General features: G+C 44.4%; 1 protein-coding gene across 4 annotated transcripts in view; it reads left to right on the top strand.

Annotated features, from left to right (window-relative positions):
• The window catches only part of ptbp3 (polypyrimidine tract binding protein 3), a 29911-nt gene extending 13721 nt beyond the window's left edge, over positions 1–16190 (top strand). For 3 of the 4 annotated variants that reach the window (XM_023808353.2, XM_023808354.2, XM_072714254.1), the window contains exons 2-15: positions 712–786; positions 1335–1504; positions 2130–2276; positions 2532–2699; positions 3046–3156; positions 3334–3508; positions 4461–4532; positions 6344–6421; positions 7016–7173; positions 7270–7303; positions 8182–8274; positions 8382–8598; positions 8956–9033; positions 12908–16190. In XM_023808353.2, the coding sequence (XP_023664121.1) occupies positions 762–786; positions 1335–1504; positions 2130–2276; positions 2532–2699; positions 3046–3156; positions 3334–3508; positions 4461–4532; positions 6344–6421; positions 7016–7173; positions 7270–7303; positions 8182–8274; positions 8382–8598; positions 8956–9033; positions 12908–13040 (1659 nt within the window). In that variant the 5' untranslated portion in view covers positions 712–761 and the 3' untranslated portion in view covers positions 13041–16190. The remainder of the gene's footprint in view (positions 1–711; positions 787–1334; positions 1505–2129; positions 2277–2531; positions 2700–3045; positions 3157–3333; positions 3509–4460; positions 4533–6343; positions 6422–7015; positions 7174–7269; positions 7304–8181; positions 8275–8381; positions 8599–8955; positions 9034–12907) is intronic. The other variant, XM_023808355.2, reaches the window with a different exon arrangement.
• Positions 16191–17079: the final 889 nt, after the last annotated feature.

Here is a 17079-nt window from a genome sequence, read left to right as displayed (position 1 = left end):
AGATGGCTGTGATGTTTCATTACCTGGATCATGGTTCTGATTCATTCTTTGTTTGGACCTGGTTGCAGTGACGTATCACCAAACAAACCTTGCTACTGACCCAGTTGCTGTGATGTTTCCCTGCATGAATCGTGGTTCTGACTCATTAATTTTGACAGCATCCTGGTTCTGACCCAGTTGCTGTGATGTAATACCAAACAAACCTTGGTACCAAACCAGTTGACGTGATGTATCACCACAATAGATCTTTTTACCGACCCGGTTGCTGTGATATATCACCACACAGATCTTGGAACTGATCTGGATGCTATTGACAATATCTTGGTGAAAACCTGGTATACATTGTTGGACTTTCTATGTGTTTCTTTCTTTGGATCACTTGACCAAACTTGATTGTCACGTGACCCTATACCTGCATGACTGGCGTTGTGCTGCTTCAGCTAACTTCAGTGAGCTTTGATGTCAAATTAAAAATGAAGTGAGGCCTATAATTTAAAAGCCTCTCTGATCCAGTATCTTTACACTGATGTATAATAGAAATATCCTGCATTTGATTGCAGGAAGGTGTTTTTGTCATCTAAACCAAAATGGTTGTATAAAATGCTTTTAGTTTGACTGTAATTAACGTCATTGTTGGATCAGTGATTTCAGCAGTAGATGGCACACTCATGTGGGAATGCCTGCTAACTAACCTTTGTCTTTGTCTTCCAGTGGGGATCTGAGGAGTTTCTTTCTTCTGGTTTCACATACCGCCATCTACCATGAGCAGTTCTACTCCATCTACAGGTATCGCTCTTCTCCTTGAATGTCTAAGCAGCTTTTCTGGAGGTTGACAGACGCTGAGAGAGTAGGGGATCTTGGGAAGAAGTGAGGCTTGACTAGAGTGCAGAATCAGGCAGGGTGGCAACCGCCTGTCAGTCAACAGTGAAATGCTGCACTTCTGCTGTGGCGTTCCTGTGCACAGTGAGCATGTACGTGTTTGAAAAGAACCCCACTTAGAGCTGATACTGAGGATAAATATCATGTGTGGAGAACGTGGCTTCAGCGTGAGTGTAGGATGGAACACGATGTAAAAATACTTGAAACCAAAGCACATATGTCAATGCGATTAGACTTTGGTGTGAATAAAAAAGTGTTGATAAAAATTAATAAAGTGTGGGGCTTTTAGTGAAGGCTTTCCGGAGTCCGTTGCTGGCAACGCAGTTTGGAAAAACCTGATGAGACTTTTTGGGGGGGAAAGAAAGAGAGAATTTGTACCACATGCTGCAGACTGATCGTTCACTGAGTGGTTTTCCTGTGAATAATGGCTTCTGTGCGACATTCTCGTCCTGCAGCTAATGGCAACGACAGCAAGAAGTTCAAAGGAGACAGGTCTCCGTGTGGCCCCTCCCGTGTGCTCCACGTGCGGAAGATTCCCACTGAGGTCTCCGAAGCAGAGATAATCTCCCTCGGAATTCCCTTTGGCAAAGTCACTAACCTGTTGATGCTTAAAGGGAAAAACCAAGTAGGTGGAGAGAATAAAAGCCACATCAACATGGGTCATTTGCTTCGTTTCTCATTAGCATACTGGATAATAGCGAGGAAGCCCTTTCACAAGGGGAGTAGGTCTTTAAGCTACTGCAAGAAGGATTTATTTAATGTACTCTCTTGTCTCTTGTGATCCATTACTGTCTTGTATTTTTTTTGCATACTGTTCCCAGCCAAATGGCAGCATCACGGGCTATAGGGTTGCTAAATTCTCATACATTCCCATTCATTATCATGGAAATTTTCCAAATTTCAATATTTCAAAAATTCCCCGGGTTAACTTCCCACGGAATGGGAAGTTTCTGGAAAGTTTCTGGAAATTTCCCACCCCTTTGCAACCCTCACTCTAATCCTCACATGTTAAGTGTTAGCTGATGGGGACTGCTGGAAGGTTTGAGGGGATCAGCGGTCTTAACGGAAAGGAACAGACAGAGCTAGCTGCAGTGTCAGCTCATATAGAGATCTGAGGTGTATATGAATACCATATATTGTATACATAGATGATATTTAATGTTGATTCTTTTCAAAGATCTCTGACTGCATATGCTGTGTAGCTCAGACCTTCCTGACTGCTTTTCACACTGTCCTGTCCCCCCCCCCAGGCCTTCATAGAAATGGCTTCAGAAGAAGCAGCAATCACAATGGTGAACTACTACACGTCTGCCACCCCACACATCCGCAATCAGCCTGTTTTCATCCAGTATTCCAACCACCGGGAGCTGAAGACTGACAACCTGCCCAATCAGGGGGTGGGTGACCCTTCCCGCCTCAAGGAAAACCCTCCCTTGAGTTTGTGTTTATTTAATGAATGATTTTCTATACTTTTTTCCTTATTGTTGTGCTGTTGATTGTTAGGTATTTCACATTCTCCTAGCTAACCCGAGTGCCTGAGCAATCACACATTAACACCAGTAACCTCAAAGATGCACCATAGATTAGCAACAGGGAAGATTTTGCTGCTAGAATTGGTGTGTTAGGACATGTTTCCTTTGTGGACATCACAGAGAGCCCAGGCAGCCCTGCAGGCAGTGAACACGCTGCATTCTGGGAACATGACCCTGACCAGCTCTGCGTCGGCCAGTGAGGGCGCTCTCCTGCCCGGCCAGAGTCCCGTGCTGCGCATCATCGTGGAAAACCTCTTCTACCCTGTCTCGCTGGAGGTGCTCCACCAGGTCAGTCCCTCTCCCTCTGTCCTTTTTGAGAAGCTCTGTCAATATAGGTTGCATATCAGACACAGGTTTGGGTTTCGGGAGGAATCTGGCTGTTTTTAAATGGGTACCAGTGGCTTGTTGGAGAATGAGTTATTTGACAGGTCTTTCTCTAGCAGATTCAATGGATGTATAGTTTCACTTTCTGTTAGAAGCCACATCTTCCAAAACATTGCTTGTAGTTTTTTAGTAATGACCAGAGATGTCCGAGAGTAAGCTCTCCTTCTTGGCAAAAATAAAAATCACGTCGCTTGATTTGCTGTTTGGTGGAATAAAGGACTCTTCATGTCTTGCATGTATTTTTGCACAGATATTCTCCAAGTTTGGGACCGTCCTGAAGATCATCACCTTTACCAAGAATAACCAGTTCCAGGCTTTGCTCCAGTACTCAGACTCTGTGAATGCTCAGCATGCCAAAGTGGTGAGTACCAGCCCCCGCCCCATCCATGTTAGTGCAGCATGGTGGGCTCAGCGATGCCCCCTAAAGCCGGCAGGCAGGCTAACCTGTAGCGGCAGAAAGTCCACAGATCTGTTGTTCGAGCTGTGTAACAAGGAGCCACAGAGAGAAAAGCTTTTAACGTGAACATGTCTCTCTCAGACACTGGATGGTCAGAACATCTACAACGCCTGCTGCACCTTGCGTGTGGAGTTCTCCAAGCTGACCAGTTTGAACGTCAAGTACAATAATGACAAGAGCCGGGATTTCACACGTCTGGACCTCCCATCTGGTGACGGCCAGCCCACGCTGGAGGCTGCCATGACAACCCCTTTTGGTAAGCCCTCGTGATTTAGACACTGTCCGGAGCTATTTCGAAGTCTGGGCTTGGGAAGTGGCTGGGAGAAGTTTGGGAAGAGGCTGGGAATGGCCTGTGAGTATCCTGGGAAGGGACGGAGATGTTTGGACAAAGTGAGCACGGATGTTATCAGACATTATTTAAGCCTTTATTGAGCCCCATGGTTCAGGCTTCTGCAGTAATGCCTGAAAATCCTAACCACACTTTTTCCTGCTATGTTAAGCCCATGATAATTTTTCACCAGCAAAATCTTCAGCATGGTGAATGTGAAATTTCTGTTGAGAAAACCCATTTAAATACATATAAATATCTGTATACTTGGGTTTCAACTGTTTTTGTTTATTTGTCCAAGAATAGTATAGGGGACTATAAATCAGTTTGCAAAGTTTCCGGCTGACCTTTGAGACGCGTTCCCAGATGGGATTCTGCAATGGATTGTCATCCAATAGCATAGAAACACTGAGAAATGCTTCCTTGATGTCAGAAACTCAGTGAAGGGGTTTTCTAAACCTGGCGTGCGTCAAACTGTCATCAAGCCAAAGATGTCTCTGAAAAAAGAGGGCTGCAGGGAGAACCATAAGTGGGTTTCCATTTCTCTTTTCTGTGACCTGTTCCTGTGCAACATGCAATAGTCTAAAATGCTGCCTTGAAAAGCCAGGTGGAAATCTGCCTGCACGTCCGGTGGTCCTGCTTTGGACTGTCCCAGAAAAATAATCTTTCATAGAGAAATTACAAGTTCCAGTAAGATGAGAAGGATTGGTCTTCGAAAAAAAAGGAAACAATGAAACTATGTATCCATTCATCCATTTTCCAGCCAATCACCATCCAGTACAGGGTCACCAAGCAAACCACCACTTTATAAGACAAATGACTGTCTGCCTGTGTGCTTCTGCATTTTGAAAAGATGCCTTGTATATGTATATATGCCTAGGTTCTTGTCACGATCATTTTACCCTGGCCGATGTGCTCAGAAGGGGAGAGATCACCGGCAGCTGGGTTGTTGGTAAGTCCCTCTCCCCCCTGCCATGTTCACATTCACTTTGCATTCATAGCACCTTTTACTGATAACTCAGCAGAGCAAGGATTAGGGGTGTAAATTGTAAATCGGGCCAAACATGATTCAAATTGATTGCAGTTTTTGTAGGACTGATTCCATGCATCAGAAATCTTTCATTTTTACCACGATTTGATTTGACTATCCGATGATATTGATTACTCAAATTTTTAACTTCACAAATATGACCATGGGAATGTCACATGATATTCATGGAATAGAACTTCAGCACATTAGTTTTTATTGTTGTACGTAAACAGGGAGAACAAGCCAATGTAAACTGTCGAAAATGGCAGCCACTGAACTGTACGCAAATGCATAAAGTAAGTGTTGCTTGATTGGCAGCTTTCACCTAGGTGAACAAGCGGTGCACCGATTTGGAAATTTGCCGGTTGTGAATCTTGCCGATGCAGATTAACAGGATGGCGTTACATTGCTTTTATACTGTGGAAAATGAAAAATCGAGCTGTAGGCAAGATTTAATAATAAACTAAAAACATGTCACGGGTTGGTACTTTGAGTCCTGTTATTAATGGTGAATGAGTCAATGAAATTCCTTGTTTTTTACTAAGGAAAATGGCTGACAGTCCAATTAAGTAATTTCCGTTATTTTAGTGGTCGTGTCTTGGCCAAGGCTGACATCGGACCGTTGCTGTTACATTACTTAGTATATTGTGCATTTATAAGGCTAACAATACTTTTTACTAGTTAACTAGTTAGCCTCAGAGTCTTGACGTTTTTTAGCGCTATGAAGCAGGGGTGTTTCCCAAAAGCATCGTAGCGCAAAGATTATCTTAACAATTAGATGCTCCTGTTTTATAACACAAAACGCTCCGAGTTCCCAAACGTGTCGTAACGCAAAGATCATTAGGTAGAGCTTCCTTTATAAACATAAATGAGCTTTCCTCTTCATTCCTACGTTTCGGAAATTTGCGTGCTGGTGCTGCTCCTTTGTGTGTCTACCTGCAGCACCTGAGTGCGAGAGCAAACTAGGAGAGTGATTTTTCCCCCAAATAACGATTTTATAACCGATTCTGATGCTACACATTGATGCCTCTTTAATAACAAATTTATCACAATGCATCTTTACATCCCTGCAGAGTGTGTGCTTTGAATTTGACTTCTTGAAGTGGAAGTCCCTGCAATTGTAAATAGGGAGACCTGTTAACATTGGGCTGTGAAGCTTTTTAAGTGGCTATAATTGTATCAGCATTGCTATGGTCGTTTTATACCTGTTATCTTTTATGAAGTTTTGAGTGAATGATCGTAACTTATCATTCCTAATAAAACAAACATTCTGAAGTCACCCTGAGGGATGTTGGCTCTGGTAAGGAGGCTCTCACAGTCAAATACAGGTGATTTCCTCATGAAGGACATTTACCGTGGCTGAAGATGGTCATGCGAGATGTTCTGTTTTCCACATGGCTTCCCATCTTCACCTAATGGTGAAGTTGTCAGCCACGGGATTTGAACCAGCAACCGGGATCTCAGGCATGGAATAGTAACCCACGGATTCGCACACCGCCCCCATTTTATGCAGCATAATTCGCCCTGTACACGGTGCCCTTCACCCCCTACTGTTCACCTGTTAGTACTGCATGCACTGGCATATACTCATGAAGGCATCATACGTGTGTGTGACCTATTGACACGGGCTTCGCTCCCTCAGAGTGACTGTTCTGTGCTCCTTAGATCCACCCCCCCCCACCCCTTACACTGACCCGGCTGCTCAGTCTCCCCCGGATGTCTCTCTTTTGTAGGGGCTCCTGGTATCATCTCCTCTCCCTACACCGGAGGTCCGGGATTCGCTCCCAGTATTGGCTTCACCCAGGGAGCAGGTGTGTCAGATCCCACATGACCGTTGCTGACATCGATAATCCTCCTTTCCTGTCCCAGGGTGTCTGTGTGTGGGTGTGTGTCATATGTTAGTGTGAGATGGCAAAAGAAAGGAAGTTCAGTTCCCACCTTGGCCTTTCAGAACCCTTTCCGATTAGCTTGAGCTGCTAATTTAACCAAATTAAACACTAAAAGAATTAAGACATGTCTCTGGAGTAATGCAGTCAGTTTTAATGTTATGAATTAACAGTGTAGGCATATATAATTTTCAAATCATGTCTGTTTTTTTTTTTTAAGATGATGTGTTTGGTTCTTTTAGTAAAATATTCTGTTTGCCGTGAAAATCAGAATAATAATTTTTTTAGTTTCATTTATATAAATCAGTGATTAACAACCAACCTGAATATGGTAAATAACCCCTAAATACAAGCTTGATTTGAGGAAAGCAGCGCCACCTACAGGTTGTGAAGGGTATGGATTGGTTTTGGTGTAATGTTTGATTTTTTCTTTGACTGAATTTGAATACTGCACAACATCACTGAGATGTTGTTTGGATGCGTGTCTGTATGGCTGGTATATCTCTTGACCTCTTACAGCTCTTCCCGTCTGCCCAGGACTGTCCATGCAGTCAATGCCCGGCAGTCTCGGGCCTTTGGCCATCCCGACATCAGCAGTGACGGGGAGGATGGCACTCCATGGGATAGCCCCCACTGCTATGCACTCGGTCCTCCTGGTGTCCAATCTCAATCCCGATGTAAGTCTGTGGAAATGGTCTTTAGTCGATCTATGCCATGGTGAACCTTCCTGCTTGTGGGCACTAACGCAAAGTTTATCTTCATGTCTCATATAGAGTATATCACCACATGGACTCTTCATCTTGTTTGGTAAGGAAACCTTTCATCTTTCAAAACGGATGTGTTTTCAACAATTAATGGTACCCCTCTGGGGTATCTGTTAATGTACATTTACCCTTCTTGATTTCCCTCTCCCCTGTCTATCTGTTGATGTACATTTACCCCTCTTGATTTCCCTCTCCCCTGTCTATCTGTTGATGTACATTTACCCCTCTTGATTTCCCTCTCCCCTGTCTGTTGATGTACATTTACCCCTCTTGATTTTCCTCTCCCCTGTCTATCTGTTGATGTACATTTACCCCTCTTGATTTCCCTCTCCCCTGTCTATCTGTTGATGTACATTTACCCCTCTTGATTTCCCTCTCCCCTGTCTGTTGATGTACATTTACCCCTCTTGATTTCCCTCTCCCCTGTCTATCTGTTGATGTACATTTACCCCTCTTGATTTCCCTCTCCCCTGTCTATCTGTTGATGTACATTTACCCCTCTTGATTTCCCTCTCCCCTGTCTATCTGTTGATGTACATTTACCCCTCTTGATTTCCCTCTCCCCTGTCTATCTGTTGATGTACATTTACCTCTCTTGATTTCCCTCTCCCACCTATCTGTTGATGTACATTTACCCCACTAAAAATCCCAGTCTTTTTTCTGTCTCTAAGGTGTACGTTTACCCCTCTTGATTTCCCTCTCCTCTGTCTATCTGTCGATGTACATTTGTCCCTCTTGATTTCCCTCTCCTCTGTCTATCTGTCGATGTACATTTATCCCTCTTGATTTCCCTCTCCTCTGTTTATCTTTTGATGCAGGTTTACCCTCTGAATTTCCCTCTCCTCTGTATATCTCTTGATGTATGTTTACCCCTCTGAATATCCCTGTCATACTGACCCTGCTCCCTTTTCTGGTCCCCAGGGGTCTATGGGGATGTGCAGAGAGTAAAAATTCTCTTCAACAAGAAAGAAAATGCCCTGATACAGATGGCCGATGCCACACAGGCACAGCTTGGTAAGGAAACCTTCTCATTGCTCAGCATAGTTTGCTTTTTGTATGTAAGACCTTGGACGTACCTGAGGCAGTCATTTGTTATTGTGTTATCGTTGTCTTTTTCACAGCAATGAGCCACTTAAATGGGCAGAGGCTTCATGGTAAGGTCATCCGCGTGACAATCTCCAAGCACCAGACTGTCCAGCTGCCCAGGGAAGGTCAGGAGGACCAAGGGCTGACTAAGGATTTCAGCAGCAGCCCATTGCATCGCTTCAAGAAGCCTGGCTCCAAGAACTTCCAGAATATTTTCCCTCCTTCTGCGACTCTTCACCTTTCCAATATCCCGTGAGTCTCCTGATTTCTTCAGACATTCGGTAAAATATGCATAGTATCCAGTTTGCTGTGTTCTCTAAGCTTTGTAGTGTACATATTCCTTTAAAATGTATATTTTTACACAGTTAAGTTCTACATCTGATGTTTGATTTGCTAAAATCACAACAGTACATGACTGCCTCAAGTCTTCATTCATAAGTCATTCTGCCCAAATCATTGTTGCTGAAGGTTGTAGAAACATCTGCATAACTCGAGCTAGGCATTTGTGCCTTTTGCACATTCTTCCTGTGTTCTTTTGGCGACGGGTGACCCCTGGTTGCCCTTAAACAAAGATGAGATTTACAGTGGCTCTCTGCTTTCTGTCTACAGGCCCTCAGTGACGGATGACATTCTAAAAGACCTCTTTGCTGGCACTGGGTACACAGTAAAGGCCTTCAAATTTTTCCAGTAAGCTCATTGTCTTCATCAGAACTTTACCTACCATCGTTTTTTTTCTCAGACTGGTTGTCATATGCAAATTAAATTACCTCTCGAATGACACTTTCTGCACTTGAGCTTTGCTGGCCATAATCAGTAGTAATTCAACACTCCTTGGTTATAAATAGATGCTTTAGTGTATGCTAAGAAAGGGGGAAACTTGGGTGTAATATATGGGTAGTGCCACTAGGTGGAAGCATTGTTTAATAATATTAGTCTTAAGGTTTGCCTGTGTTCAGGTATAATGTGTGAAGGTGTGCCTGATGTTGACAGGTGGTATAGCCATAGTGATGTTCATGAGTCCTGGATGCCAGGTGGTCTTGCACCAGGTCAGTTCAGGTCAGGTTGGGGAGCATGCGCTGATGCAGCGCGTTGCCGCTCCCACCACACAGCGAAACTCCTCGGGATCCCAGCCGGTGATCCCCTAGGCAGATACATGGTCCAGTCCCACCCTCCGGAAGTGGCCATCCATCTGCCGCAGCCAGGTGTTACGTGGGTGTCACTTTGGCCTGGTCCAGCCGCTTGGGTCCTCAGCAATGAGGATCCTGCGAGCCGGATCACCTTCAGGAAAACGCACCACATGGCTGTAGTGCCATAACTGATGCTCCCTCACAATGCAGGTAATGTGCCTCATTCAGGACTCCTCTAGCAGCCGCTCATTTGATACAAAGTCAAATCAGCGGTTCCCAAGGATTCTCTGAAGAGACACAGTACCGAAGGAGTCCAGTCTTTGTCTCAGGTCACTGGATAGCATTCATGTCTCACAGCCATACAGCAGTACCAGGACTCTAAAGACTTGGACCTTCGTCCTCTTGCAAAGATATCGAGAACGGCATAAACCCTTTTCCAGCGACTTCATGACCCCCCATGTTCTTCCAATCTGTCTGCTGACTTCATAAGAAGAGTCACCAGAGACATGAATGTCACTGCCGAGGTAGGTATATCTCTCGACAAGGCTGACATTCTCCCCACAGACAGACACCCTACTGATGGCTGTGCCCAAGAAGTCATTAAATGCCTGGATCTTGGTCTTTATCCAGGACACCCGCAATCCCAGACACAGAGACTCTTCACTCAGTCTCTCGAGAGCCCCGATCAGCGCCTCCATTGACTCCGCTAAGATCACAGCATCGTTGGCAAAGTCAAGATCAGTAATTCTTTCTTCACCAACGGACGCCCTACAGCCGCTGGACCCCACGATCCTGCCCAACACCCAGTCCATGCAAGCATTGAACAGAGTAGGAGCAAGAACACACCCCTGGCGAACCCCAGAATCAACTGGGAAGAATGCAGAGGTTCTCCCTCCACTCTGCACAGCACTCACAGTACCAGTGTACAGGCCGGCCATGATATCCAGCAACTTCGGGGGGATCCCGCAAAGTCTCAGGATGTCCCACAGGGCAACTCGATCAACTGAGCTGAACGCTTTATGAAAATCGACAAAGGCTGCAAAGAACCTTTGCTGATATTCGCACTTGCGCTCGATGAGAACCCTCAGTGCAACGATACAGTCGATGGTAGACTACTTAGGCGTAAAACGAGGCCGCTCCGGTCGCTGACTGACAAGCAAGTGATCACGGATCTTGTTAAGGATGACCCTAGCAAGGACCTTACTCGGCACTGAAAGCAGTAGTTGCCGCAATCCATGCGATCACCCTTCCCTTTCCAGATAGGGACTACAAGTCTCATTTTCCAGTCAGTTGGGATGATGCCTGACTCCCAGTTAGATTGTCTACAATGCCAGGAGGACAGCCTTACCACCAGCCTGGAGTCACCCCAGATACCATAGATCCCTGCAGCCTTCCCTACCCTCAGCTGATTCACCACCCACGCAATCTGTGAGACTGGGAGGTTCACAGCTGATTGGAGGGTCATCTTTGAGAATCGTGGACCTAGAGATGTCCAACATCCTAGCTGGAGGATCAGCTTTAAACAGTTGCTCAAAGTAACCGTCCCAGCGGGTCACAACTGCAGTGTCATCCTTAAGGACCGTTCCATCGCTCGCCCTGATTGCAAGTCTCTGAGGAACAGATTCAGATGTGCGTAATGCTTTGATTCCTCTCTAAGCAGGACGTGGGTCAATAGACCTCAGATGGTGTGTCACCTGCTCACAGATTCATCTAATAAACACCTAACTGCCCTAACTGCCGTCCTTCTCAGTTCTCAGTACAGACTGGAGTTGCCACCAAGTCATGCGGTGCGACTCCTTTCAATAATATCCAGGGTGCCCTGCGAGATGAAACACCTCCTTCTGAGAACACAACCCATGGCAACCTTCAGGGTTTTTTCACAGAAGGTCTCCCACATCACATTAGAGTCAGCAGTTGCACCAAAGTCTGCAAGTTCTTCACACAAATTGCATGCAAACTCATCAGAAACAGCTTGATCTTGGAGTCTGGCTAAGTCCAACCTCGTTCTCCTAGTAGGTGGTATCCTACAGGATCTAAACTGAATCTTCAGAGTAGCAACAACAAGTCTGTGGTCAGAATTCACAAACTGGGTACTTCTGTAGACCCTACAATTGTGCAGGAGTCTCCGTCTGCCCATGAGGATGTGATCGATCTCCTTCACTGCACCACCAGTATTGGAGTACCAAGTCCAACGATACGACTCAGGGCGTTGGAACCAGGATTCTTTCAGAAAGTCAAGGAACATGGAGCCACTTTCACCCTAGTCTCCAGACCCAAGGGGACCAACACAATCCTCATAGCCTGCCCTTTCAATGCCAGTGGTCGCACTGAAGTCACCCATTACCAGAGGAGTGTCACCTCGTGGGCACCCTTCAACCACCGGGCTAAGTTGAGAGTTAAATGTCTCCCTCAACGAGACATCACTCACCGTGGTCGGAGCATACACTGAGACAACAGACAAGACACCCAAGGAGTGCCTTAGCCTGAGTCTCATAATATGCTCGTTGAAAGGAGTGACATCAGACATCATCGGAAGGAGCCGATTCGCTACAGCAACAGCCACTCCCTGAGTATAGCTGCCGTTAGACCAACCAGACCAAAAGTAGGTATACCTACCTACAGAGATCTGGCCACACCCGGGTCTGCGTACCTCAGAGAGTGCTGCCACCAAAATGCGGAATTTACGAAGCTCCCCCAACAGCAGAGGAACATGGTCATATTGCTGGAGAGACAAGACGTTCCATGTGCCTACCCCGATGGGTCCCCTCAAACTGGGACCCAAGTGCCACCATGCAGTAGGCAACACCTCAGCACCACACCAGTCCCGATCCCCAACAGGCCTGAACCTATTAGCTCTCCAACGGTTTCGACTCATCCGGGGATGGGGTCCCGAAGCCTTTCCCCCATCCCCTTCATGGTGCATGCAGTCTTCCTGCAGAGCTACTCCTGTGGAGAGCAGAGTATTGTGCTTGTTTGTATTGAGCAGTTGTGAGTTGTTTTACGGTGACTGGAGTGCCAATCCAGCCACCAACCCCAAAAAAATTTGTTTCCCTGCAAGTTGGAGGACTGCTTGTAGGGCCGGATGCAGTTTAACGTCACCCTAAGTTTACCCTGGACACTTGTCTTATACCATGGAATAGTATATGACAAGATAATGACTGGTAGCAATGTGTTAAACTAGCATAGTGACAAGCAACTGTACATTCTTATTGTTCACTCACATCTTCTGAGATGGGAAATGATTTTTACGGTAAAATAATACATTTCAGTATAGGAAATGTTGATTTTGCACAGGGTGCAACATTAGTTATTCAGTATTGTTGGTTCAGTGCTTTGTGATCTCTATGTGTGTAGTATACTGAGTATTTTAAGGTATGTTTTTTATGTATGAATGTCATTTTCACCCTTGATTTGACACGTGTTTTGGTTTATAGGAAAGACCACAAGATGGCTTTGATCCAGCTTGGCTCTGTGGAAGAAGCCATCCAGGCGCTGATTGATCTGCACAACCATGACCTGGGGGAGAACCACCATCTCAGAGTGTCCTTCTCCAAATCCACCATCTAACAGCCACTTTTGCACACGGAAACTTTTACTCCCTGGCCTTCAGGAGAAAAAAAGTGATCAGCTGATTTAGAACTAGCAATTTATGGAAAAAAAACATAATAGATTCATTTTGATAGTTAGATTTTAAAAATGGAATAGACTTCGAACGTTCAGAGAGGAACGCATGGTGAAGGCCAGTTCTGGATTCAGGGGAGGATCTTTAACATCCTTGTGCGACCATCGCCTTGGGTGTTGCGCTTCGGAACCTCCTTTGGTGGACTAGTCGGGGGTCAGTGTATCAGGGGAGGTGCCTCTGGAACCCCGGGGTTCACTTTCACACTGATGTTTGACGGCACGTGGACCGTGACCAAATGCTGCATCTACAAAACTAGCCATTTTGGTTTGAAGAGCCATGAGCAGGAGGGAGCGGTGAGTTGTCAGGCCTGGATTCAGCCCTCTCAGCGGAAGGGCAGTGACACCTTTCATTTCCTGTGGTATTCATGCCAAGTGTCTTGCTGTGGTTGGAGGTTATCGCACAAGGGCCACTGTTGGGGCGACGACTGGCGCCTAGGACTCGCCTGCGGATTCCCTGACAAGAACGGTGCAGCGCTGCAGTTTCGGAACAACCCGAGACCAGGCTGCCGTCTTATTTAGTCTTTATTTAAGGAACGTTTTGCACCTTCATCACTTACTTTACTGTGCAAAGGCTTTTAGACACAGAAGTTGGTTATTTGTGAAAACTGACGGCAAATAAATGTGCTTTTCGTCCGCTCCTCTAAATGAGGTTTGCGGACGGAGCTGGCATGTTGGCGGAGGTCCACCTCACGTCGCCGGCGATGGCAGCGAGATCACGGCGGCGTGGACGTGCGGAGTGGAGTGGCCACGCCATGATCATACTGGAACACTCATACACTCGGTGCTCAGGTGAAGAAAAACCGTGGAATCATGAATGTGAAGAGACTGGAGAAGGGTGACTGTCATTAGTCTAGGGTATGTAGGTAAACCAGTACATTCGTTTGATCACTTTACCAGATGAATCTGTAACGTGTAGCAAGTGCTACCTTCTCTGAGAACCTGTAGCCTTGCCTTAATTCATTTCTCAGCTCCTTTCATCTTGGTTTCTGTTGCTTTGTTCTTTCGGTTGTTTCCTTATGGCAAAAAATACCCCCCTTCCCCCATTTGCCTTGCAGTGTTACTAATTAAACCAAACCTTGCATGTGTGCCTAGAATTGGAGATGAGTACACCAGGGAGCTACAGGAAAAGAAGAGTATCACTCTCATGGTATAGAAGAGAAGGGGAGTAAATAAGACTATGGGCGATTGACTTGGGTCACTGGGTTGGGTAGCGAGTTACCTTTAACATTCCAGGGAGGGTTGGCGTGATCTGAGGTTCTTGTGATGCAGTAGAATTGTGCCTCTGTCCCCAAGGTCACCCACTGGCACCGTCTCCTCCTTACTCCTAGGAAAAGCGACATGTAAGCAAAAGCAAGGCTGGGTTACTGTTTTCACCTATACCCGGAGAGGTACAAAAGGCAAACATTCATTTTAAAACATCCAAGCTTTTCCCTCTCTCACAATTTTTTTTTTTAAGTTTACAGTCTTAAAATAATTCAGGTCTGTATATTTTACAAATTGTCAGGATTTTTAAAAGGAAAATTACTTATTTTTGGTAATAAGTTTTTTTATGGAAGTGAAAAGAAATCTGTAACTTCCTGGGTTTTTGTACCAATATAATCACTCAAGAAATCACAGAAAAATCATATTACTGTGTCTTCACTTAATTTCTTATTATGTGCCTTATTATGTGCTCATAATCAAATAGATTCTAGAAACCTTACCTAAGATATATACTACTTTGTGGGGTTGGTGAGAGAGTTCCTTTGTTTTACTTGTCTTAATTGGAAGTGTATGTGTGTGTGTTGTTGTTTTTCAGTGCACATAGTGGATTGAATGGTTAACTAGACATACAGTGTGTGCTGTGGGCTTCTAACCCTTCCGATTATGGCATCTTTTATTATGTGAAGATGAAACAATTTTGGAGGCAAATTGCTGATGGATCTGAACTTCATTCTTTGGAAATGATTAGCAAACCTTGTTTGGGACTTGCATTGGCATTTCAGCTGAACAAGTTTGTTCATATCCCAGTGCCTAAATCAGCCATCATTGGCACAGGACCGATGCCAGTGGGCTTCTCTCCCAGAGAGCTCATTCAGACACGTGCCTGAAATATGTATTTATGGTGCAAATCATCTTCTCCCTTCCACTGTTGGAGAGAAACCAATGAGATCACATTTACACGACAATACGCTTCATTTTCAATGGTGCTTTGCATTCTATTAAAGCCTCTTTATTTTCCTGGGAACTTCGAAAAGGAGATAGTGGTTCGGATGAACCTACACTTTCTGAGGAGTTTGTTAAGCTGATGGAGTAGGATACAATTGTGAACTCATACAGATAGGGCAAAATTATGGCTTGCTTATTTGTCTGAAAATTGAGACAACCCGATTATCTGACAGAAACCGTAGGAAATTCTGGGTGTTCATGTGAAATCTGTGCACAGAGGGCCTGATTGAAGCTCGTGAGGCCAGGAACCCCTGCTGATGCCATGCTGTTCTTCATTATGGTAGATACACAGGACCAGAAATGGCTTTTCTGCAGATGTTTCATGTAGATTTTTCACTGTAATGTGGGCTTAAACTTTATCAGACTGCATTGTGAATCACAAATAATCAAATATGTCCTTTGATTAATCTGGTTGTATTAACGAGATACGGCCTTTAATGTACTCTAACTCTGTGGCATTTGATCACATTTCCAGTTATAAGATAATTATGAATACATTACAGCTCAAGGACTTTGTAAATAGTCATAGCAGTTAACATTAAAAGATTAGTTTCTTTTCATTACATCTCCTTACGGGTTCCTTGTGGCGTATTTGCTATTTTCAAGGGCTATTTCAGTAAAAGATATTGCATGCCTTAAATATAACAGAAGCTGCCATTAGTCAGTGCTGCTTAATTTCAATTAACGTATTATTGGATTTGTTATTGTATGTAAATGCAATGCAAGGACCAAATGAATTGATCATGCCAATGGCAGGTGGACCAAGGTGCATTAAATGCTATCATTATGAATAATTTGGAATTAGATCTGACCTAACAACTAAAGTTTTTTTTTTTTTTAATTATTTAGAAAAGCATCCTCCTTGAAATTCATCTAAACTAACTACAAAATGTGTTGCGGATACTAAATTTGGGGGAAAAACATGCGACAAAAAATGAATATTCGATGCATCAAAATCAATCACAACAGGTACACTAGTGATGTTCTTAGGGAAGTTCTTGTGACACGAAATAGGCACGGTTGCAGACGTAAGAGAATCTCGTGCCTGTCATTGTTCACAGTCCCTCTTGCGTTGCGTCCGTGTGAAGTCAGTGAAAATCAGTTTCCCCTCAATATCTGGAAGATTCATTTGGTGTGTCGTAGGGACTAAAAAAAGACGTACAGATTTTTCAAAACTTTTCTGTTGAGGCCCACAGCACAGAGCGTCCCTTTAAGAATGCTTTGTTTGGCCCTTTTGTGTGAATCTGTCTGAGATGCATCTTCATGATTGTTACGTAGGGATGTAACCATTCACTGTATAATATACATATATATAAATATATATATATTTTATTTTTTTTCGTTATTCTAGCTTGTTGATTTATCTTTGGTGTGATGTTTTAAAGAAGGTGTGAAACTGCTTTGGGTTGTCCTCTGTCATTGTTTCATCGCAGGGTTTGGGTTATCTATTACTTTCGGGGGAAAAAAATAAAAAGCTTAATCCAGGTCATTCCTGGCAAACCATATTTATTTTAAAACCGATCGGGGGATGTGTAGGCATCTCTAAGCCTGAATTGGCTGCATTGGATCTTTTTTTCCCCCCCCATTCAATAACTGATTTTTCTTCTGAGTCTTTTTTAATGATTAAAAAGTCAGATTTCAAAACCATCTGGGAGCAAAATGACCACAGACACAAGACTTTTGGGTCTTTTTAGTTATTTTGTGTTCAGTCTTAAGG

Source organism: Paramormyrops kingsleyae, chromosome 7 (assembly GCF_048594095.1).
Source record: "Paramormyrops kingsleyae isolate MSU_618 chromosome 7, PKINGS_0.4, whole genome shotgun sequence".
NCBI lineage: Eukaryota > Metazoa > Chordata > Actinopteri > Osteoglossiformes > Mormyridae > Paramormyrops > Paramormyrops kingsleyae.
The sequence above is the reverse complement of the archived record's forward strand: the minus strand, read 5'-3'. Positions and strand labels throughout refer to the sequence as shown.